The sequence below is a fragment of the Myiozetetes cayanensis genome, unplaced genomic scaffold (genome assembly GCF_022539395.1).
Source record: "Myiozetetes cayanensis isolate MyiCay16 unplaced genomic scaffold, myiCay2020 scf2-11, whole genome shotgun sequence".
Lineage (NCBI taxonomy): Eukaryota > Metazoa > Chordata > Aves > Passeriformes > Tyrannidae > Myiozetetes > Myiozetetes cayanensis.
Window position 1 is genome coordinate 30271025 of NW_026087411.1, and position 25561 is coordinate 30296585.

The 25561-nt window shown below is 36.5% G+C and overlaps 1 protein-coding gene across 1 annotated transcript in view; it reads right to left on the reverse strand.

Moving 5' to 3' along the window:
* Positions 1–25561, reverse strand: part of ZFAND3 (zinc finger AN1-type containing 3) — a 135962-nt gene that overhangs the window by 33782 nt on the left and 76619 nt on the right. Inside the window, exons 4-5 of the mRNA XM_050316245.1 lie at positions 14325–14504; positions 3759–3824 (exon numbers count right to left, since the gene is read on the reverse strand). Coding sequence (XP_050172202.1) covers positions 3759–3824; positions 14325–14504 — 246 coding nt within the window. The remainder of the gene's footprint in view (positions 1–3758; positions 3825–14324; positions 14505–25561) is intronic.

The following is a 25561-nucleotide window of genomic DNA, read 5'->3' on the forward strand; positions in this document are numbered from 1 at the left end:
TTTTCAAATGCTGTATTTTTTCCAGTACTCAGAAAAAAAAATATCTTCAGAAGTAAACAGCATGAGTGATTAATGTACGAACTACGAAGATGCCTGCAAAACTTCTCTTTAGATCAAAGCAAGTACAGGCTAAATTTCAAGGCATTTTTTCACTACAGTTTAGTAAAGAGATGATTTAGATGTCTAGCACAGAAATGTGCTAGACAGTGATAAATAAAAATCAAGAAAGACTTTAAAAAAAAAATATTACCAATTATTGTGTGCTAACAAGCTTTTATAAACCTTCCCAGGAACTGCTGAAGTTTTAAAAACTCAGAAGAAAGGATCATCATAGCTATGGCTGACTTTTCAACAAACTTTTTGATATATTGGCCCCAAACTCATCATTCTGGATTCTCCAATCAAACTGGTTGTAAACCATTCAGTCTAAAATGCATGGGATGCAATCAGTGTAGAAGAAAGTTCAGGTGAACCATATCCACTATTTTTAACAAATAAGGGTAACTTTTTAAAGTTGAAGAAGGTGATAGTGAAAATACATCATACAATTAGAGTAAGCCCTTAATTTTGTTTACAGGTATGACTATTATCATCTTTACCATTAGGAGGATTTTAATCTATAATAATCAAAACACTTTGAGATGGCTCTTAGATAACCAGTAGGAGTGGAAACCAATCTGTCCACCTAGACAGATACAGAAGCACAGAACACATAATACAACATGTCACAGAAATAGGCAATAAGATGAGGTAGTAAAAAGCCATCAACATACATCACCTGATCGTGGCACAGTGTCATTTCCCAGCCTCTATTAGCTCCTGCAGCATCAGTGCAAGTCCCAGACACTTTATCCTGTTTATAATTGCTGATGAGCAGTAATAAGGCCTCCATGCCTCAGCTCCTGTCCGTTCCACTTCAACACCCACCTATTAGGTTGTAACTTTTATTTACAGCCTTGCTTGATGTGCTGTTCTATTAGTACAGCTGGAAACTGAGAGGAGTTGGGGGGGAAGAGCGTCCCTAATGGGCACTATTATTGCTAGGGCTGGGTGATTTATTATGCTGCTTGAAGGCTGTTCTATCATCACTTTCCTGCCGTTGAAAGGGCTCCAAGAAGGTTGGATTTCTAACACAATGCCCTCCAGAAGTCAAACACTAAAGAACACCTTAATAGTCCCCTGGAACACCAATGAAAACATACCTCAAAGTTGGTTTAATACTGTAAAGTCCCCTTCAATAATCTTTTGTTTATTTTAGCTCGGGAGCTTAACACTTCAGAGCAATTAAAAAAACCCAAATCTATTTAGTGGTGTATGAGGTCCTTTTGTCCTTACTCAATACACAGAGATTGATTAAAAAAAAAAAAGATCATATCAGTTTAATGATTTCGTGGTTTTGGCTCTGGCTGAAAATCTGTGTACTTTTATTTCCATGACCTGACCTTCCTGTAACTCCTAAAAGGCTGTCCTCTCGATTGTACAGGTTCTGCCTCAAAGCATTTAGATTCCTGGCACTGCTACAAGCAAGAATATGTCTTAGTATAAGAACATCAATAAACTTGAAACTTCAAAAAGGACCACAGGCCTGCTCAGCCGCTTTACCCGAGCAGTGAAAGAATTATTTCCATCTTCTAGACCCAAATTTTAAACCAGAAAACACATAGAGCAAAGATACAGACACTCATCTTGTACAATATAAACACTACCACACCAATCTACAACACATATTCTCATAAAAGCTGAGCTATCTACACATATAACTATACAAAGAATTACAGATGCATGCTTCTCATGAACTGCTACTGAGAAATAAAGTACTTAAAATCTCACCGACTTTATGGATATAATGTATGAATTGATTGTATCATTACTGCATTTTATCTGCCTGTTTCTACCACCTTTTCTACTGCACAATTAAAAATTAACTGAGCATAGTCACACAGTTCCATCGATTTTTTTTCCATGTTTCTTTAAGCTGCATGAAAATGTTTTAAAATCTGGCTGTTCAGAGTTGTGTAGTAAATCATCATTAAAGCTGTACAGCAGAAAAACAAGAGTAATATGCCACTTGGTACTGCACTTCCACAACATGGGCACCTGATATAAATGGGATCTGGATGCCCTGCAGACTAGAGTAAGCCTCACAGTACCTGCCATCAATCATCACATTACCTAACCATTAGGAAACAAATCAAAATACATAAGAGCCTATACACTAGGCCACGCAGTCCCATTTTTTTTTTTCCTACAAAATCTTCAGACTGCTGGCTCTCAAAAACCTTTGAGGCATCATCCAAACTAATGATTGCAAGGCTTTATTCATTCCTTTCATTATAATCCTTGTCCTGTGGGCACACTGGAATAGAAATACTTTTTACCACAGTGATGATTCTGGAGAACAGGAAGAAAAAACCCACTATTTGGTGTCAGAACACTATTTTTTATCAGAACAGCTCCTGCAGCATGCAGGTTGACAAGTGCATTAGGTAAAAACTTCTTTCTGTACGAGAATTTTTCCTGTATCTGGCAGATTTATTGTTTTGATCTTTCTTCAACTATTACATTCACACTAATAAAATATGAAAGGTTTGTGTCTTCCTTAATATCCTCCTGATAGGAACTCATAAGTAGGTCAAATTTCTAATTTTCTGTCTCAAATGCTGATTGAAGGAACTTTAGGCAAAAACTACGCTTGAAGGGGGAACAAAATTATACAGATGAAATCCAAGACAACATTCTTCCTTCAAAGCTCTTCCAAGCAGAAGAAATGTAGAATACTTACAGAAAGCAGGTTTATACACAATGTGTTGACAAATACTGCTTCCATCACTTAAATAGCTTCCTAGGAAGGGACCCTAAGCTGAACTGAGTGTAGTGTGAAAGTATGTGCTGGGTTTGGCTGAGACAGAGTTAATTTTCTTCACAGTAGCCTAATATGGGGCTATGTTTTGGACTTGTGGTTAAACCATGACGAATGTTTGCCTTCATGGTATGCTCCTTATGCCTGAAGATGAACAGTATTTCTGGGTAATATTTTTTAATGTTTTCTTATCAATTCCCACAAAAACATGGCAATTTATTTTAAAAACAAAAGTTTGCTGAAAATTCAAGATCGGAAGAAGAAAACTGTAACTCCTGGTAACAAGTTTTTATTAGTGTAAGGAACTATAAAGAAAATATTTAGATTACTGAGCAAATAATATAAAAAACATTACGGGAAACTGAGGTAACATAAAATCATGAGGTTTAGTTGAGTGAAGAGGATAATTGTGGCAGCAAATTAAGGTCATGTCATTTCTTTCTTGCAAAACAGACTAAATGAATAACACAGAATCAGACACCAAACATCAGCACAAACTGAAAATAAGAGAACTACAGAGCAAAGTTAGCCAAACATTTAATGGATATTTTTCAACGTCTTAGCTTTATCCGCCTTACTCTAAGAAGCTTCTACCATTGCCATTTGACACTCCAAATAGAGAACTTACATGCCTTTTTGTTAATTACAAGTACTCTCAATTTACTGTATCTATAGCACCATAGCAAGCTTTTAAATTACCCTGCAATGAAACCCAGAGTAAAACATTACAATTAGTTCTCAGATGAACTATCTGCCATAGTAATCCTTAGATATATATGTTTCTGTCAGCAAAGCAACAATACTTATTTTCACTTGGCATTTGCCAGGCATGGTTACTACAACCACACAGTTAAATGTCATGCAAAACCTAAGTCCCTGATCACCACAAAACACATACCTGAGTCGCAAGATCTTTTGGTTGGTGTGGTTAACGAGGCATGAGCTGTACCTGTGCATGGCCCACCTGGAAACAGAGAAAATCATATGTCTCAAAATACTACCTACATTTAGCATTTAAAACCACATCAAGATTATATTTAGCAACATAAAACACTGAGGAGAATTTGTCTTTGGAAAGCACATATGGAAGTATTCAACTACTTAGTATTTCTTTCCTAGACAAATTGGAATATGCCTTCTGCTGAAAAAAAACATAGATGAGAAGTTGGGACAAAGTTATACTTCATAAATATTTCAAGAGGTATTTTTAGGAAAATACACACTGCAATTGCAATGCCAGAAATATATGCAACTAACCAAGTAACGAGAGGGACAAACTGATCACTTCTCTGATGTCAACAGGAACCTTGCAACTGACTCCAGTGACATAACACCTTCCACTCTTATCTTGTCCTCATTATGTGTTCTAAGTGTGGTACAAGCATATGTTAACAAATCCTTTCCATGTTTTAGGTTTTTCACTTCTGGACTCTTGCCCACTCATCTTGGTATCTGCTTGGTAGTAAATTGCTTTCTGGCTTTTTCCTTAACATGCATCATCGTTGAGGAGTTCTCCAGAGATCTTGTTAAAATAGCAACCAATTGAGTGTACTCAGTGACTTGCAGTAAACATAAATAAATAAACTCCATATAGGGAAGCCAAGACAAATTGACAGTAGCATTACCAGTGGTAATAACACATCATAGCTTTGAAAACTGGATATTATAAATTAGATGATGCTAGAGAGCCTGAAATTGAGTTAGACCTACTAGAGTTTGGCTATCGAAATACCAATAATCAAGTTTGCACTGAACTGCTGGTGATATAGTAGTACTTTGCAGGCAATACAACAGAACTTAGTATGACAGGATAACTTTAACATAAGTCTTCATGCCCTGAAACATACTTTTTCTCTATATTTTTTTCAGTCTTGTCTTATCTGGAAAGCAGCACTTAAAAAAAGAAGAAAATAAATTTTTGCAATAAGGAGGAAAATATGTGAGGAAATTACTTTGGCATATTCTATTTCAAGGAAATGCGTCTAGGAACAGCATTTTACACTTCCCGTTTTTCAGAGAAGAACCAATGTATTTTTTGAGTATTTTGTTCTCCCAAAAAGTCCCTCTGGCAACATGCACCATTTCACAACTATGCAACAGGTAATCTTTTAAGAGGTGGTTGCAAAGGCCAGCAAGCCAGTGCGTGGCCTGCAGGCAAACGCTAAGGCCACTCATAAGAGCCTGGCCTGAGGTGAAGCGAAGTATCAGGACATGGAGAAACTACTGAACGTGACACAAGAAACTGCTGTCTGTGACATGCAACAGCATAAGCAGTTGGCAGATGCTACAGACAGTATTGCAAAGCACGGTTAGATTTTGGAGGCTGGTAAGGAGGGAGCTCGTGAGAAATGGCTGAACTCCACAGGTAAGTGGAGGGGAGTGGTGGGGACCTCTCTGAAGGGTCTAGTCTGCACATGAGAAGAGCAAAGCACGTTTCTGCAGTGAGGAGGACTGGGAGTCCTGGAGTGGATGGCTTTCCTACTGAACAGTGGATGGCTGAAGCACCCTGGTATCACCAAGGTAGTGCCCTCTTCAGCAGTGGCAAGCAACAACTGCTTCACAACAACCAGAAATGTTCAAGTAAGCCGAAATAATTTTTTTATAACATAACTTTTTCTAGGCCAGAATATTAAAAAAAATGAAAATATTATCTTGATCTATGCTAGCAATACTATTGTAGAAGGCTCAAAAATGCCTGGTCTAGGGTTTGGTGCATTTGGGAAGAAAATCAGTACTGGAACAGAAGCCTTACCAAGTTTTCTACTGAAACCTTTTGAATATTCAAAAGATTACAGAGCAGGTCTGTTAAGTCAGTCTCAACTTCCAAAGACCAAGTATTTGGTTTTAATATGGAATTTGTGTAAACAATATATACAACAGGATATGGAATTTCAATGAACTGACTTTAGATCACAGCTGCCTCTTAAGATGCAGCAGCTCCTCTCTAAATAATTTTAGTTACGTTCTCCCAATTTTCACTGAATAGACAGTGAGAGGCATCATCACTGTGGATTAACAAATAAGACTAATCCTTGCAATTATTGTACAGTAAATATTTACGCTAGCTGATACCTTCAGCATCCAGCTAAATGTAAGAACTTTTATTTCTCACTCTCTAAAGTACAATAAGTTGGTATGTATTCTGCACTTCCCTGTGTCAGAGTTTTTCTATTATTTATTCTTCCCTCATTAGGTATTGCTTTCATACAACTTTGATTTGTATAGCACAGCACCAGAGTTTCAACAAAGAATATCTTGGGATTTGTATGCACGTACACTAGTGCTTAATAACCAGTGAAGGTAGCACGTACTTTGCAGCATTTCCTTCTGCTACTCTTTGTTCCACCATTAAAAATGTCATGCATAATTCAGTACTATGGGTTTGACTGTGCAATTCTATGTGGAAGCCACTATGTTGAATCTTTTGGTATATGTAACTGCTAATTCAGGCATCTTTGTACTATCTGAAACAGGGAAGTATATTTCTCAAACCTTTGACAAAAGTTCTTCATGTGAGAAAGGGAAGTCAGATAACAATAGAACACCAGACCTGCTTGGCTATTCACAAAGGTAGGCTTATAACTTCGCATGATTCAGGACATATTTGCATCTTCATTGCCAAAAAATTCAGTTTTTCCAGGGTTTTTAATTGTGTTACATTAAACACTTCAGTTCACAGTGAAAGGCCATACATGTCTAGCTTCAAACATAACCTACAGGGCTGTGAGACTCCTGAGCACAAACAAGAGATTAAAATGGAAGAGTAGAGGTATCTTTCTACCGTATATCCAATTAAAAGGTTAAACAACAGCTTCTGCTCCTATGTTTTCCAGTGTATGGTTTTTGACATTTGCAACTCCTCTTTCAAACAAGAGCAGCCACTGCCCAGTGATAACATAATCCCAAGACCTGATCAAAAATACAAAAATACTAAAAGCTACTGAAGAAATTGGAAGAATTGTGAGGATTGTGGTAATACTCAGGTTTGCAAACTCAAACATAGAATTAATAAAGGATAAACCATGATCCTTTAACTTGAACCTTATCATATATTAATACAAAAGGTCTTGTTAATGTAGCTGCTATGTTTTGGGCTTATGATATTCACAGCTTTCTGTAACTTCCTGTTAAACTGTACTGTACTCAAAATATATCAATTTGGAAAACCAGGTTCAAATCCAATTTCTCTGCTAGCTGTCCAAAGTATAATATTATTATTATTATGTCCAAAGTAGTAAAACTTTATATATTGCCTGTATTTCTGTAGAGACATTAGTATTGCTATTATTTACTATTATAGACTATTACTACTTCTATATGTTTAAAGTTTTAGACTGCCCTTCTGCATTGTGCACCTCCCTTCCTGAACAACATTAACAATTGCCAAGTAGCGTCTGTCCTGAGGACATACCCTGAGCAAGGGTAACTTCTTGTCTCCCCTTCCTAAGGTCTTTGTAAAGCGAAGTGACTCCACTCAGTCAGAACCACCAATGCAGGAAAAAAAGTTAAATATCAGGGTAACCCCCCTTTTTTGCTGTTTGAGGAAGAGCCCAGAGTACACACTTCAGGTGGATTTGAAAGCACTTGGAAGCATTTACTGAGCAGAGAAAGAAATGCAGAATGTAGTGAAATCAAGTTTGTACAGGAGGAGTACAGAGTCTAAATTGAAACAATTTCAGATACCACAAAAACTGCAAGCCAGATAATGAACAAACATGAAAAAATAAGTGAAGGAGCCTGAAGCCCAGTAAAACTTGATCCCAGTAACGTAAGGATACATGAACTCCACTTAGAGCTTTTGGTACTGTGATGGTTCCTTCCCAGGCAAAGTACACTGAACTCCTTGCATGCAATGGGATGGAGGAGGGTAATAAGTGAGAGCTGAATTTCCTTGGACAGCAGTGTTTTAGCCAGGAAAGGAGAAAGGTCATGGTTATTTGCAATACAGGAAAGAATCCATCTTGGGAAACCTGTCCAAACCAGTAAACTAGTTGTGCATTTCAAGAATTGGTAGAGACATAATCTAATTAATCTACACAATTGAGTTTGAAGACAGTCATTGATTACAAACACCAATACATAAACAAGAAGGAACATAAATCTCTAAATTCAGTCTGCACAGACAGAACATGCTACCTTTGAGGAAAAAAGGCAAAATATAACACTTAAGAACTGCTTACTTGCTGCAGAATGGGTAAGCTGCATGATAATTTCAGTGATGTCATTACTAAACAGATTATATCACATAAAAATATATACTTTTTAAAATCTAGTTTTACAAACCTGCCTTTTGTACTTCCAGGGATTTTTATCTACATGCAGCTTTTGGAAAAGAAAAAGAAACCTGGACTGCTTTGTTGCTGAATGGATGGTAAATGTAACAACTAGAATGAAGTACAGGGAGACAGGATTCAGATTCCACCTTCTTCCCTGCTATTGTCTCAACTCCGTTACCTGCTTTTCCTCAGTCTCCTCTCTTGTAAAACAGACATGAGACTCTCCTACTTTATAGGTGTAAGCTGAAGTGTAAAAATGTGCTTTTGAAACCAGCAGTTAAATTACATTTTTATAAATAATTTTTATGTAACCTCAATAGCTGTGCAGCTCTAACCCACATTTTTCTTATGTGGCTGTGTTTCTGTTTCATGTTCCATGGGGTCCTTTCACTTTAATAAATGAGACCCTAGGACACACTGTCTACTCTGCAGTGTGAAGTGACTATAAATCAGAAGGAACAATTAACAGTGGTACTAGTCCACTAGTCTTCATTATGTTTCAAAATTACCATGCCACAGACGTGGAAAGAACTGTTCATTTCATAAATCTATGTGCCAGATCTTTGCTTAGGATGTTAAAAACTCCAGAAATGTTCTTTAAATGAAATTCAGACTGTAGGGAGTAGACTGAAACTTACAGAAAGATATACATCCACGAAAAGTTGATGAAGATGACACTCCTAAACTCTGTTTTATTCAACTTTCTAACTGCCTGCATGTTCTGTACTGGCACCTAATACTAGTGGCATCTCTCAAAAGACAAATAGCCCACAACTCAATATGGTTTTATATTTGAAAACATTCTTGCAAATTCCTAGAGAAAAAGTGCTTGCATAACAGATATATATTTTGTGATAAATATTTTAAAAAGCAGTTCAATGATAATCTAATAAAAAACCTGAATTTGTTAATTTTAACATTAAAAACAGTACCAAAACACTATTTGTTAATAGCTTCTAATGAAAACAAGGCTAAAAAAAATAAAAATCCCAGAAGATGTAAAACAGCTTTTACGATTCTCTAACTTAATAAATGAAAACACCTGAGAAAATAGCTGGTTCTTATTCTGTGGCACAGAAACCCAAAGATGTCTGTAATAGCAAAGAAAAGTCAGGTGCATATTCTGTATTAGAGATGTGTCTCCTCTTGCTCTGATACAAGACACAAAACTGGCTACACTGAGAAAGAACACATGACAATCTCGTACAGTGATAAATAAAACTAAAATTATTCATCATCACCATCACCCAGCCACAGCTTTCTCGGCTACGTCTGGATACAAGTTTAACTTAAAACTAAATCACATGTATCTAGTAGGCTAGTTCTGTAGCTCAGCATCATTTTACCAGTTCCTGCATTCTTCTGAATCAGAGAAAAATGTACAAATTGGTATGAGAATAAATCAGGTTAGCAATAAAATCAATTGTTTTCTACAACCAATTGTGACAAGCAAGACAAAAATAGGCACCTAGGTTGGCCTGCTTATACATTTAATACTTTACAGGATTAGGTATGCATGTAACTTTCAGAGATGAGCCAGAAAACAAAGTTCCCCATAGACAGAATTAGGAAAAATCCCCAAACAAAACCAACAAAAGACCAAAACATACCAAAAAAAAAAAAGACAGGATGCATAAAGCTGACTGTACTGCAATAAACAACTGAATTTTCAAAGTCAGGGCATTTAGAAAAGTATGCCATGAATAGCACTCAAAACCAACTGTCATTTTAAAAATCTCTGTCCTTACTTTAAAGGTCCAAATGGCAGCTAAGAACATCACAGTAATTATTCAAAATATGAAGTATTTTCAGAGCATACATAGGAAAGCTGTTATCTATGACTACTCACAAACTCAGGCAAAATGCAAAAACTGTGAAGTTGTTATAAATTGCTAGAAACCTTTTGCATTGTGTCAGACAGAAGGCCATTCAACAAGAAAGAAATACAGAACACACTTGTTTATCCATTTTTCATAAAGTTGGGTTGAAAAAACTGGCATTTCTTTTTACTTTATTCCAAAGACAGAAAAAAAATCATTATTTCTAGTACTATAGCCTATGTTGCTTTTTACACAGTCATGCTTCAACAAGCAATGCAATTCAGAGTATAAACAGCAGGTGCAGTAGAAAAAACAATCTCTCACCTTTCTTTATAGAAGCCTAGTGCATCTTTGTCTCAGATGCTTGATGCACATAAAGTAACTTCAATAAAATAACTTCAAAATTGGGGGTGTATCAGTACTTCCAGTAAATGCAAACACTTAATAAAATAAACAACCCAAAAGCATTCTTCAAACTTATCTTGCAAAATTAAACATTTGCGATAAACTAAAAATGCTTTAAACACTTAGGTTGATGTCCAATGGTTTGAATTCTGGAGGGTATACAAAAACTAGCCAAAGTTTCAGTCATGAAATAATTTTGTATTTGGGCATCTAAAATTCAACACACACAGAGGTAAGGTCTGGTCAGTGATCATCACCTTCTTTCTGGGCTGAAATCTCCAGTGTATTTTCTGACATTCACAGCAATGTCTCAAATCTTTGTTTATCTTCCTATAATTTCTTCAATGTAGAAATGCAGAGCATTTAAATGTTCTAGAAACATCAGATATTCTTTTTGTCCTTTTACAATTGTGGTTCTTGCTATTCAAGGAGGCCAAGAAGAGCTAAGCACATAATTAAAATAAAATCCTGTCAACTGAAGCTAAAAACTACTGAAATACCAAATCTGTTCAAGCTGCCAGAGTCACTGTTCTTCACACTGACATTTCTCCTGTCACATAACAACAGAGTTAGTTTCAAACCTGCACAGTACTAGCTTTAGCTCTACTCATATAGTGACAGAAAAATAACATGACAGCCCCAAAGAAAGCAATGAAGGCCTGAAACTAAGCAAAATTATTCCTTGTGCAGTGTGACCTTTTCTTTACCAAAATACATAGAACCCTGGTTAATAAGCTTAAGAGTGGCTGAAGGTAGGGACAGAGAGAAACAAGGGCTATTGTCAAATCCACTTTTTCCTGTCTGCTAAAAATAGTCAAAACCCTTGCCCACCCAATCAGAAAAGGAAATCTTTGACAGACAACTGGCTGATATGGTGACTGATGCTGAAATAACTACCCTTAGGACCTCCTAAATGAAAGGAGGAGATGGAAGGGAAAAATGAGAATAGATGAAACTTATCTGCACATAAAGCAGCAGAAGAACAAAAGTTAGACTTATTTAACCACCTATTAAGATTAAGATAATTAAAAACTGTGCAAATCTAGACTTAGTAGAGATACAGCAATATTGATATACTCTTTGTCTGCAAGTTTACTTCAGAAAACTGACTGCAACTGATGAGACCTGAAGGTTCTGGAAAGAAACAGTCAACTGAAGAATAATATATAGGGCCAAAAAAAAAAAAAATTTAATAGACTATTCATTCCCCGATAGCAACAGCATTTTTTAAAAACCACTGATCAGTAATATTTCATAAAAACACCTCCACATGAGAAGGAGGGGGAAAAAAATACTAAAGTTGCATCACTATTTCTGGGCATAAATCTTCAATACATTTTCACTGATTGTAAATATAAGATTGAGAATTATCTTTCACCTACCAGGGGGAGAGATATTATTTGGCAAAGCAAACACCACGGTAGGTAACTCTTCAGAACTGAGGGTGGTGGGAGCAGGAAAGCCACTACAACCTAGGTATGTATGTAAGACACTCAGGAATGCCAATGCAACTCGTACATAAAATCAAAACAGTAACAAAAAAAACACAGAAATACTTGCGACTGTCAAACTGAACTCTTGTAAAATACAGTCCAAGGAACTTTTCTCCTATATCATTCATTCTGTGCTGAAAAAGGAAATAGCTACTTAAAAGCAAGTACAAAAAAACCTTCACTTTCTCTTGCACAGAATATGTATCTTACCCACAGATTTCTGTGGTTCTCTTCAGTTGTCATAAAATTTTTTAATGTCATAACATGAATTAATCTGCCTAAATGATTTGCTGCAATTTTGTCCACTCTGTTTACCCTATGGACTCAAGTACTGTGGCAAATGTCTCTCTTCAAAATCTTGAAAAGAAACAGAGGGGTGTGGAATGCACCATGAGAATCCTTCCCGAATAGTCCAATTTTTCCACACTTTGATAGGGATTACCACAATGATCCCATACATTGGTTTCTGGTGAATTACCACAATTCTATTCAGAACAAAACAGAGCTGTACATCTTCACACAGCAGTGCAAAATATCCATCTCTGAAGAACACAGTGGGAAGAAGAGCAGTGCATGCTTTACAGAACGTGCTGCAAAATAAATAATGTACAGAAAAAAATACCTTCAAATTAAAATCAAAAAGACATTTAAAAATTGGCTATTCTTCATTACAGGAAAGAACCTTGTACATGGAGAACATTATCCATCAGAAAAGCTCCATCTGTGTATAATTATTTCTGATAAATGATATTAAGCATCATTAAAGAGATAGTGAGGATGTGAGAGAAGACAGAGAGAGCTCAAGCTGTAAATAAATCTCCCTATTGTATTTCACTTAAAAACACCCCAGCAGGAAGTCACAAAGAGGGGTTTTTTACAGGTAATATTTTCAAATGCTCTGCAGGCTGTGCTGCCTAATATCTATCAAGTTCAGTGTATGTTCACAAGCTTGCAGCAATTCAGGATGAAGGACACTATTTAATTTCCTTCTCATCCCTGTAACCACTTTCTCACTTACCAAGTCCTTCCCAGCCACAACAGAAATACTTTGCTGTAACACAATTTAATTTCTACCTGAACAAATTTTCAGAAAACCTGACCCAGTAAGCATTAGAGGAGCACCCTGTAACACTAAGTAGTAGATCCTGGCCAGCCAGTAAGCCTCTGAAGGCCCAAATGTGTTGCTGAAGCATAATGTGTTTTCCTGAATTCTCCAGGAAGGTTGTTTTAAGGCCTTGTTTTTACGGCAGGCTACAGGTTCCCCCTGAAGAAGCACTGGACAGAAGGAAGAGGTGAAGTGTGGTCAGCAGCAACTGTGTATGTGAGGGAGAGACAAGACTTACATGGCAAGTTTAGTCTTATTACAAGAAGTACTGTCAGATCATTCACATTTGACCACTGTTGTATTTCTGACCATATTTTCAAACACAAATAGCAAACAATATCTCAGTTTAAAAATTTTACTTTGGTTAGTATAATAAAGTACCGCAATCCCCACACCATATTTTATGCTTTGTCCACAGCCAATCTGCATGAGTAAAAGCTCTTCATACCTGTAAAAAGAATAAATACCTCGGCAACTCATCAAAATCATCCCATGCAAATAGTTAACACAACTGAAAGCAAGTATATTGAAGATTTTTTAGTCCTAGTGCTTTGTCAGCATTGTTATTTCCAGCAGTTGCCTCAATGTTGAAGAACCAGAGTCGCTTTTGCAAATTTCCTACTGAAAACCCAGCATTTTCTTGCAATGTGTATATCTATTTACTGGCCACAACCTAAAGTATACTCAGCTCAGGAGGGTTTCTCTCCATAGAGTACTTTCTAAAATAAAGCTACAATTGAAGGAAAATAAAACTACAAACTACACACTGGAGCTTAGGTTGTAGAATGCAGATTTTAAAACTCAATATACTTATATAAAGGTTTCGAATAATTTATAAGACAATTTTATCTCACTGAGTTTGCTAATTTTTACTATCCTAACTTACCTTTGGGGAGAATTTTTGCCTGACAGTTCAATATGAAAGAAAGATGAGTCATGAAAGAATAGATTAATTACCACACGAAGCAAGTTTTAGGCAAGCAGCAGCTCAGACAAACATGCATTACAGCCAGTGTTATGTGCAACTGCAGTAATTAAAAACCAACACATTTTAAAGTCAAATTTCATAAGATACTGGTGTTTACACTACAATATAGATACCAATTTACCAGCAACGTGAGGAGTTTCTCAAAATTAAACTGTATACTGCAGTTCAAATGGCCATAAAATTAGTTAAAAACCTCTATAATTAGTTTGTTCTTTGGTTAAAGCCATCAGTGTCTATTTTGTGAATAGCTTCTAACCTTTTCCTTCGCCCCAAAAGTCAGGCTGTTTACATCCAAAGGGAGTCAGTGAAACCCAAACCTGAGAACAAAGCATAATGTTTATGCCTCCTTCGCTTTCACTCAGGAGTCGAGCACTTACATTCCTCTTTGCTCGGTGAAGTTACATTCAGTTCTGTCAAAAGTTGCTGGTTGGAGTTAGCGGCCTGCGTGGTTAAAGAGGTATTGCTGTTGTCACTGTTCGTTTCCCCAGAGAACAAATCTGACTGGCTGTTGCTTGTGCTGGGAGTAGAGTCATCGTCTGGCTGTTTCTTCTGGAAATCTATCAAAACCAAGATTTCATATGTCATCCCACTTGCTCAATCTAATCACCAAATTTTATGCAAAAGAACCCCCCCGCCTACATAACAAAAATAACCCCAAAACACTGCCAGAGGAATCATCATTCTGATAACTTCTGATAATCTCATACAACACAAAGGGCAGCCTTCCAGTTTTTACTTCGGATATAAACTACTTTAGAAGTTACTTGCTGAAGAACAAACATTTTCGGAACTACACAAAGGTCTTGTTTCCCCAGCCTTTCAAGAGCATTCAAAGTTACCACAGCACACAGTATCATTTCTAAAAGGATTCGATTCACACAAAGCACGTACAGAAGCATAAAGGAGCAAACATCCAATGAGGGAAGAACCAAGGCATGTAACCCAGCACTAAGGAAACGTTAACACTTTTCATTGTCATTACGTAAAATCCCTGAGGTTTATCTTGCCTCCAAAGCAGATTCAGGTTCTTTTTCAAGTGCAAATCCCCCATTGAAAGCTTTTTCCCAAACCCATAGTCTTAATACCTGATTGATCATAGCATAAGTCTCAGTTCCTACCACCTACACTAAAAGATTTCAGTCTGGCACACTCTGCCTCTGGAGAGCACCCCTCTCAGCCAAATGGATTGTGGTTTGTTTAATATCCAGTTTTCTTCCAGTGAAAAGGCACCTCTTCCTTGCAAAGAAACAGCTGAAGTGCATCACCTCTTGGTATTCCAAAATGCTTTTTTTGTACGTGACATACAAAGGTAGAATTTATTCAATACCCAAATCAATCAATCAATCAGTATTTGATTGCTCATTATTATATCATGGCAAAGAGAAAAACAGAGCAGTCTATAAATATTTGCAGATGATGATGTGTTAGAAACACAGGTTGCCAACATGACTCACTGGGATTGGGAAGCACTACAGTCAAGCAGTCACTAAATGCTGATTTAGGATTTAAGTGATTCGCCAGAAAAATTAAGCTGTAATTTCTGCTGTGGAAGAGTCAGCGAGAAGTCCAGACTGGAGAGGAATAAGCTCAAAGTCAGGGAGGTGGAGAAGGAGAAGGAGAAAGAGGAGGAAGCAAGTGGTAGGAAGGAAACCATCCACCTTCACAATCCAGTTCTGAAAATGAGTGGGATGCTTAGTCAGGGACAAGTTACCGGACCCAGAAAAATATCCTAATGGGGCCCCCCTAGTTATCAGAAAAATTTCACCCAAATTTGGCTCCTGGATATTATTTATGTGTTTGTGCAATCAGGAAAGCTTCAAGCACTTGGCATTCTGCACCAGCCACAGTCAGGCAGCTGTAGCATTTGTAAGAGTTCAGAGCTGTCATACAGCAGCAAATCCACCATGGCAGTGAAATGCTCTTTGCCTCCACAAACCCAGGACCTCATGTTCAGAACCAACATTTACTCAGACTGCAAATCAATTAACTTTCAAAAAGGTCTTAGCCTGCTCAGTTGTGTGGAACCCAAGAACATCCCGTCCCCCTTTTTAACCACGTTTCCACCACAGACAAGAGTACTTGAGGAAAGTGTTGAGACTGATGATCCCAAGTGCCCCGAAACACACGAACTGTGACTGAAGCTGCACCACTCAAACTACAGCAAATCATTAACAGCTGCTTTTGTAATGGGGTGTCAACAGCAACACAGCACCTGTTTGGCAATAGAGGTTATATGAGCTGCATTATATTTGTTCCATGTATTCTGTAGGGCATTTGGCTTCTGTCAAGCAGGACTCTCCTTAGCACAAATAACTTGTAGATCACCTTGCTCTCCCCGCAAGCACAATAAAAGTTGGCAACATTTACAGGAGAGTTGTGCCTGAATAAATCCAGTTAAGCCTTAACTGCTTAACAAATAAAACAAAACCAAAATACACACATGATACAGGCAAAACCCTGGCAGGTTTTGAAAGGTAAGCTTAATTCTGATTAAAATCAGAACGTAAGTCTGTTGACAGAACAATGACCTCTCCTAATAATCTCAACACGGAAAAACCAGAACAAGAGTTGGCAAGACATTAATCAGCATTTCCAAAAGTTCCTATTTAATTGGAGAGGCATGCAAAACACTTTAATTTATTTTTCCTTCATTTTTATTGAGACTTCCAATATGCTAGCAAATTCTATGCAAAAATGCACAAGACAGACCAAAAATCCATCAAATCCGCACCACCCTTTCCCAGTTAATTAAACACATCTTTGCAACTTCTGACAGGAACTTCAATTGCTACACAGGTTGAGTGGAAGCAAACTTTCTCCATTTGTCAGAAAAGATGTTTTCTCTTTCTTCTCAACACTGTCTCCTTTTCCAAAGTGCCTTCGGCTTTGGGTGGTTTGTTTTGGTTTGGTTTTTTTTTGGCCATTGTGACAGATTTTTTTTGTTAAAGTGCAAGATATCCTGCTGTTAGTTTTACAGTGGAGTCAGCCTCAAAATAAGACATGAAAATTAGCCATTTTCTTCATGGGGGAATAATAGAAGGAAAGATCTATCAATGAAATACATGAAATGCATTCAATAAACTATTACTGGATGTCAGAGAAGCTGCTAGTAGTAGGTAGCAACACTGTCAGTCTTTGAGCTCCATAATCCTTTTGCTTTGTTGAGTTCAAAGGTTGCACCCAATGTCTTAACAAGCTGAGCAGGAGCAGAAAATCTTATGCACTGGATATCAAGAGTGTAATTTATGTTTTGGTGCTTAGGATTTCTTTGTAAACAAAACAATGACTATGTATATACAGATGTGATACAAATATTTCATATTCTACAAATACAGTGAATTGAAATAGCTTAGACTAAAAGAAAGGCAAGAAGTAGCATTTGTTTCCATACCTTAGGTGAGAAGTTCTTTTGCTGGATAATTTTTTGCCCATTTGTATTAATAAAACAACATTGATAATGAAGGCCATTGCCTTTACAGCTTCTGATTCTAACCCATAAAACCAGAAATGCCACACAGAATCACATCTTCTGCACAGGACTAAAACTTGCCAGTTCATTTGTCCAATTACTGTTACCAGGTTAGGTGAGAAAGAGCCCCAGCACATTTATTTCACCCATTACCTCAAAATCAAACAAATATCTAGAACATCCAACCACTTCCATCACCTACAATACCTGACTGATTCTGTGATACAAAAAATCAGACATGCCCAATTACAGTATTTAGCTTTCTTGAGCCATCAATGTCCAACAAAATATCTAAGAAAATATTGAGTCCTCAACTTTTGCTTAACTCTAAGGACTCTGTGACCAAGTAAGAAATGACTCTTCAGCTTCTGGTAATTTCCATGATTGTAACCAGTTGAATCTTGAGGTGAAGGCAAATATGAGTAATATCAGCATGTCATAAAGCATTTTATTTTGAAAAAGACAGGCATGACAAAGCATTACATGAAGTTAATACTGAGTCAGAGAGTTTCCTCATTTGCCCTCATGCTATGGTATAAGCCATAACAGCCTCTCGGAAATCCCAGAATCTTAAGCTCTCCTTTTCGATTATTTTAAGGGTCTAAGTTATAAACATTTCCTATTCTCTAGCCTATAACAGATGTTTTCATTAATAAGAAATGGGTTCATTCAAATAAATTATGGATGTTGGAAGAAGTGCTGGAGTAAACAGAGAGGAGAAAATTAGAGTCTTTAAAGTAATTATTTTGACTGATAGGCAATACAACACGACTTCTTTATTCTTCGGTCCTACAGTTCCCATAACTTAGCTGTGTGAACTAGCAAAAAGGTTATTTGGAGAGTGCTTGTTTCTTACTCTGCACTGGATGTGCAATTTGCACATTTTTTATTACTCGAGCACCTTGTTCTTTTACAGAGCAAAAATGAATGCATTAGCATAACATCAAATGCCTACTAGTCCATTAGTATCCCAACAGTACACAACAGACTTTACCATACTCTAGTCTACTCAGAAAACAGTTCCACACTTGAGAAACTGAATTTTGAGGGTACTCTATGGGAAGTAACACAAATGTTACAACACTGAAACTGCTACTGTGAAATCTTTAAGTTATTGCATCACTTTATTTTTTTTTCCATCACGTGTCTCAAAAAACTGCTCAATTGTGCCCATGGAATAGTAGTGAAAGTCCTGAATATTTTATTTATTTATTGAGAACTCTTTACTGACTTCTCTGGTTCATAGCTTACTGAAGGTATTTCAAGTGTTGTTCAGACATAACTACTTTTTGCATAATAAATTAAGGTGAAATGGATAAAACCTTCACTTTCAGTAGGTACTTGAATGCAATCTAGAGCTTCAATAAAGGACTGGCAATAAAACTCATCTTGGGAAGAGAAGTTTTAGTTTTTTTCTTTTTAAATAACACAAAGACAGAAAGATGCATTAGCCCAATTGCAGAATGATCACAGATATCCTGCTATTAGAGGAATGCACTGCAAAACATGCCCAAGCCCTTCCATTAGAAGATGCCAAACAAAGTCATAAAAATGAATCAGAGGTATGTACTAATTTTACTAAATTATATTTATAAATATATAAATAAAATATATTAGACTGGAGAGCACAAAATAACAATTGCAGTACATTCTTACATGAGCTATCAGCAGATCTCATGGCTTTCAGAGTTAAGCGCAAAGTACAGAGAGAATTAACAAGCAACAAAAAACATTAGAAAAATGATTTTCCATAAGACTGAACTTTATTTAGAATTACAAGCACATGTGGTACAGGAAAGCCATTCAGCTCTTAGGGGTTTTATTCAAAATTATAACAAACATTTTCTTCCTCCCTTTTTTTTTTTTTAGCTTTTGCTCTTCATGAAGAAAAGCTGAAGTGAGTTCTTTATGCTTAGTTATTCTTTATGATTGCTACACTTTTTAAAATGGCAAGACATTATTAATAAGAGGTTCAAATAATACCTAGCTTTTCATGTTGCATAAACTGACCAAATAAGCAGGAAAGTACTACAAAAAAGGCAAAATAAAAAAGATGCATCTGCAAGGGTAGTAAACAGACAGTGAGAAAGTGTACCTGCAACTACATGTATCTATCACTCCAGAATTAGGATCAAGTTACATAAGAGCACCTTATTTGTAAATTTACTGGGATGTATCAATATTTTGGAGGATTAGTTTGGTGTTATGTTGTGGTCAGTTTTGTTTGTTTTGGTTTTTCTTGGGAGTGGGGGCCTCTCCCCAGGAATTCTGTTGACATTGTGTTTTGAGCAGTTTTTCTCTCAAAAAAAAGACACTCTTTGATTAAAGATAACATTCCATAATAGTCCTTCTTTCTCTTGGCTCAATAAAATGATTCAAACCCAAAGCTACACAGGAAGCTCGAGGTTTGACTACCAGATTCTGCCTTATTATTTAGCAAGAAAATTCATGAATAACTAATAAACAAAGACTAGCAAGACAACAATTATAATGTTGTTACAGATGACCACCAACTTAAGATCGGGGTCATTAATATATATGCACACCTTTTTAAGGAAGGAAAATGCAGTTTTGTATAAAATAATCTACAGTAACTGTATTAACAAGGCTTTGCCATTTTTACAGCATATGATCCCACTATTTCCAAAGTAGTTGTGAAATCCTAAATTGATGAAAAAGGAATTTCATTATCATCTAGAAAGTATCCCCTGAGAGCAGCTTCCCTGAAGAACAAACACTCCTTGCTCTGCCTGGTAGTAACAATTTGCTTACTATTGTATCTATTTCAGTACACAACAGGAACAAGGTCACTGAAAAACTTCTGGACCCTTATGTCACATTTCCCATTGTTACTTAAAGTAGTAAGTTTACATTATTTCAAGTAAAATTTTGTTTTTCTGTAAAACTCACCAACATAAAAAAGAATAAATATTATTGATTGTCATCACAGGATCCAAAGTGCTGAAGCTATGAGAAGTAAACTTCTATATTAACAATCCACTTAAAATTTCCTCTAACAGAATCCCTTGGGTCCTCAGCATTCATACCTTAATTTATTACAGAGCCATACAGTGAGAGACAGTACATGAAGGTACTTTTACACTGTAAAGCCTAAAACCAGTGAAGAGCTATCTATACAGCACCTGCATCTGGTAAAACTAGAAAATGAAGACCATTTAATACCCAACTAATTGAGACTGTATGGGTTTTTGAATCTGTATCAAATTATATTGGTAACAGTCTAATACAAACGGAAATTATGAAATTTAAATAACTAGACAAAGCAACCACTCCATCATGATTGCAAGAAATATTTTATTTTTCATTACATGTAGAGTGGGTATTCATTAGGAAGGACATGTATCAAACAGACTACTATAAGACACTGAGTGGGTAACTTGCCAAGGATTCTTACATGCTGCCACTGAAAAGATGGCAATGACAACAATTTTACCAACTCAAATAAACGAGACAAGAAACTCTGACACTTAAATGCCAGGAAAAGTAAAACGCTGTGACCATTTGAAGGATCCATTTGGCACTTAAGAAGAACAAACATTTAACATGGTCTGGGGGTAATACAACAACGGTAATATAACAGAATTAAAGGTAAGAAAATTTTTAAAAAGTTCCTGGGGGGAAACATCTAAGTAGTTGTGACCTACAGAATTTATTCTCAAAGACTAGTTGGAAAGCATGCAACACGAGCATTTCACAACAGACAAGACAATTATGGAAAACACTCAAAAGTGTAAACTTAAAATTGACTAAGAGCAGCACAAAACCTACAAAAATGGAGCTCTGTTGTTCCTCTAAACTTCTATATTTTTATCATTAGAATTCTTTCAGTACCAGTATCCTGTATGAAACTAAACAGATTACTAAATTTCCCATTGCAAGCTAAATTCAGTGATGATATATCAAAATCTATGCTCCTAAAGAGGGAGAGGCATTCATTCTGATTAGAAGAAACTGACCAATGAACTCAAACGGTGCAACAGCAGCGAGTCCCACAAAGCAAACTAATGAAATGAACTTCTCAAGGTGTGTTTGTAATAAATCAGAGATCTTGAAAATGGGATTGTTAACTGACAGAAATAGAATTTAATTATCACTGATATTATTCTGGACACTTCATTCACGAGGCATGTAGCAACTACTGTTTTAATAAAAGAAATGTTTCAATTAGCTTTTCTTGTACTGGAGCTATCTTTCAAGTTGCCTTATCATGGCCTTTCCAATACCTAGAGAGAACCCTCCAATTTCAAAACAGATGTCTATTACTTTTTAATTAATTCCTCCAATCTAATTTATAAGGTTTCAATTAAAGTGAACGTTTGCCTCATTTTCTGTCAATAATAATCACATTTATGGTTCAAGTATTCCCCAATATTTCAATACAACATAAATCCTCAGGATTTTCACAAGGGATAAAAGGCCTCTACAGTAAATTAAACTTTTCCAGTAGTAACTCACTGATCAGTTCCCTCTCCCTCATCTCCAGTTAAGGTACCAATACCAAAACTCTCAGAACATCCCTCAGAATTACTCATTTATCAGATTCTTTTCCCCGGTCTCCTCTGAATATCCCAGAGGCAGAGTTAAAGACTGTTCTGGAAGAGAAGGGAGAGCATTTCCTGGACTCACTTCCCCAGAGCCAACCAAACCCTTTGAAATGTGTGTCTGTGAGGAAGATTTAGTATTTTACCATTGTTTCAGTTTTACCACCAAAGCAATGAATGGTGAGGTGAAGTATAAGGGGTGATGATCTTCCCACCCATCTCAACCTTACTGCAATCTGATGCTTCCTGTAATAAACAACTGCCTTTCACACAGAGTAGCTAGAGAAAAGTATGGAGACAAAACTCCAAGTCTGACAGTCCTCAGTTGCTGGAGCAACAACTTTGCAATGGGTGGAGTTTATGTAAGTACTTTGTGTGACTTCAATAATCTGCAATAATATGAAAAAACCTGAGGTCATTTTAATCACAGAAATGAGAAAGCTCACTGAAATCTCATCTGATACATTTGTGCCTTAGCTTCAAGCTCCACAGTTTACTAACTTTCCAAAAGAGTCCAGAAGCTCAAGGGGCTAGCTATAGTCTCCCACTTACCATCCCCTCCATCCCATTCTATAATCATATAGAAATGCAGGAGAGTAGTGTTCAACCTGCTAAAAAAAAAAACAACAAACCAACAAAAAACCAAACAACAGGAGTTCAAGAACCAAGCAAAGGAAAGTTGATCTAAGTCTATGTATCAAAAAGCTCAAATACTGCAAAATCTGACTGTAAACTACCATGTTACATTAAATTTTGACTACGGAACACCATGGTTCAGAAACCAAGCCCAAACTTGAACACACCATGCTTATTTTCGGTAAACTTTAAATATTTATTTCTTTTCCAGTCCTTTAGGAACAAAAACATGATTTTCTGCAAACATCAAATAAATGCCTACATAAAATAAACATTGCTTAGGCCTGTGAGCAACAAAACATGCTGGAATTTTGAGTTAATAAAAACATCTTTATTTCTTATTAAAATTGTCTTCTAGAAGAAGGCATTAGATATGTTGAATTCAAGTCAATGACAACATCCATTTTTATTATTAGCCAATTAGTTCCAAAGAAAATAGCTGAAGCGCATCTTAGCATCTGAAATTGGTACAAAATTGATGCAAAAATAAGTCATCTATTGAGTTAATATCTGAAATTCATGGATTTTTTAAATGTTTTTTTCTTAAAAATGCTGACTATTTAAATATTGATGCTTCTTTTAATGCAAAGAAACCAGGAAAATGTAGAAAAGGAAAAGGAATGGAAAAACTTCTCTCCTCAGAATGATGCATTTCTGTCCCTCCAGTGGAAATGACAGATAAATACACTTTTCCTCAATACACTTATTTTTATATAGCAAGCACATGTGAACTTGAAGCATCTTTTATGATGATGAAATGATCCTTCCACCTGTCAGAGCTTGAGGATCATTGCTGAAATTGTCTAAAACACCTACTCTTGTCTATGTCTTTATTTCTGTAATAAGACAAAGTGCAATAAGAGAGAAGCACATTTCATATCCACGATTTGTGATGTGATCTGACTTCTTGTGCTCCCACTTGCAAGTTAAAGTAGCCTTTTACCAGTGGTGTTTCCAGAGCTCTGGCTTGCAAATGGTGGTTATTTGGCATAATAGATGTGGAATCCTTTAAATGGGAGTCTTCAGTAGCAAAGCATAAAACTGCAAATCAGAGCAGTGATGAGCTGACCTTAAACAAATACATTTATTAAATGCCGGTAATGTTTGGATCCTGCACATAAAAGCAACTTCTGTAGCCAGTCCTCCACATTCAAAATTTTGTTTTTATGAGTTTACCAGCATCACAGTCATGGAATTAGGACTCCTACTCATGGAAGAGTTTTTTTGTTTTTCATCTAGAGCCTTAGAGAAGATTTACAAGGTTTCACAGGTTCTTCTATTAATGACATACAAAAAAAGGTAAAAACTGTTTCGAGTGTTCAGCCTAGACAGGGGGGATAAGAGCAGCTTTCACTATACTGTGAAAGAACAGAAAAAGTCACCATAAAATGCTTACTAAATTGAAAGGAAAAGAAGAATGAAAAATGTTATTCTCATACATTCAGCTAGTTTAGTACACTTCCTGAAGTTTAATGGCCATGAAAATTAAGGAACTAAAATATGCCTTCAAGAAGCATTTGAAAGCATTCTTTCAAGCATTCTTTGTTATGCCTAAACAGAGGTAGAAATAACAATTTACAGCTTCTCTGGGGGCTCACTGGCCATTGATTGATAGATTGAATCCCCCCTGAAAAGTATAGAAAAAAAATCTTAGAAACTATCTGTTTCTTGGCATTAATACACTACAAAATAAACAGTTAAGAACAACCTTTCCCTTGCAGTTAGGGTGGTTTACTGTGTTTCAAGTACAAGTAATTACAGACATTGCTTTGGAAACTAACTGAGGACTGGCACATAAAATTCAGATCAAACAGCTAAATATGAATAAACTAAAAGACTAATTAAATTTTCAGAAAGAGCCAAATGATTGCTAGAAGCTATTAGCTGTTTCATGCACGCTGTTCTGATTACCTGCTTAAAGTACCAACATCCATAGAGCCTATCCTCACAGCTCAGTAAAAATGGCAAAATGCAACTGGATCCCAGCAGCAAGAGGGGAGGGTGGGAGAAAACATTAATTAATCGACAAACTCAGAATAAAGTGGGTCAAGCAGCCCAACCCTCCCCCATCATATTCAGGGTTACAGTGGCAGGCAACCATATACTCAATTCAATTATCTTTTAAAGAAGTCCTACTAGCTCTTCAGTAGCAATCTGAGAGGTATTCCTCACCAGGAAGTTTCCAGCTCACTGCGTGACAGAGTAGATTAAACAACATAATGTCTACCACCAGAGGGAGGTGTTCTATTAGGTTGCCTTCTCCAAAAACTTCCTTCCCTGCACATTTATTTCTATTCTAATCATCTTCACTAGGGAAAAAGATTCTTGCTGTAAAGACACTCCAAAGAGTCACTTGTTATGTGTATACATTTTAGACTAATTACTAATTTGATTATTTAACAGAAGCAACTTGATAAATAATCCACCATTTCCATCTCAAACAATCAACAAATCAAACAGTGCCCTTTATCCTCTTTCTGACCCATAACACAAAGGCAATAGAAATGCTCATCTTCCATATGACTGGGGACTGTTACAGAATTTTTTCCAAAACAGTAACTACTTCTTGCAGGTATTAGCTGTTCAGCTCTGTGGGAAAGATATAACTCTTCTTCCCCCTTCATCCACCCTGAACACAAGGGGTTTGGTTTTATTACTTATACAGAATAGGTGAAACCATTGTAAAGCAAGATGGCTGTTTTGGGAAAAATTCTGTGCGAGACTCAAATCAACAGCAAATGGAAATGCAGATGAAAAATAGAAAATTAGGTTTTCCTGTGTGTATCCCTTCAAATACAGGGAATAACAACACCAGTATTCAGGAAAAGAAACCTGCCATCCACTGCATTGGCTATTTCTAATTCAAGTCTGCAAGTTCATCAATATATGAACATTAGATGGTAACTTTTATCAGGGGAATCTCCAACATTAAATCTGATCTTGCTGG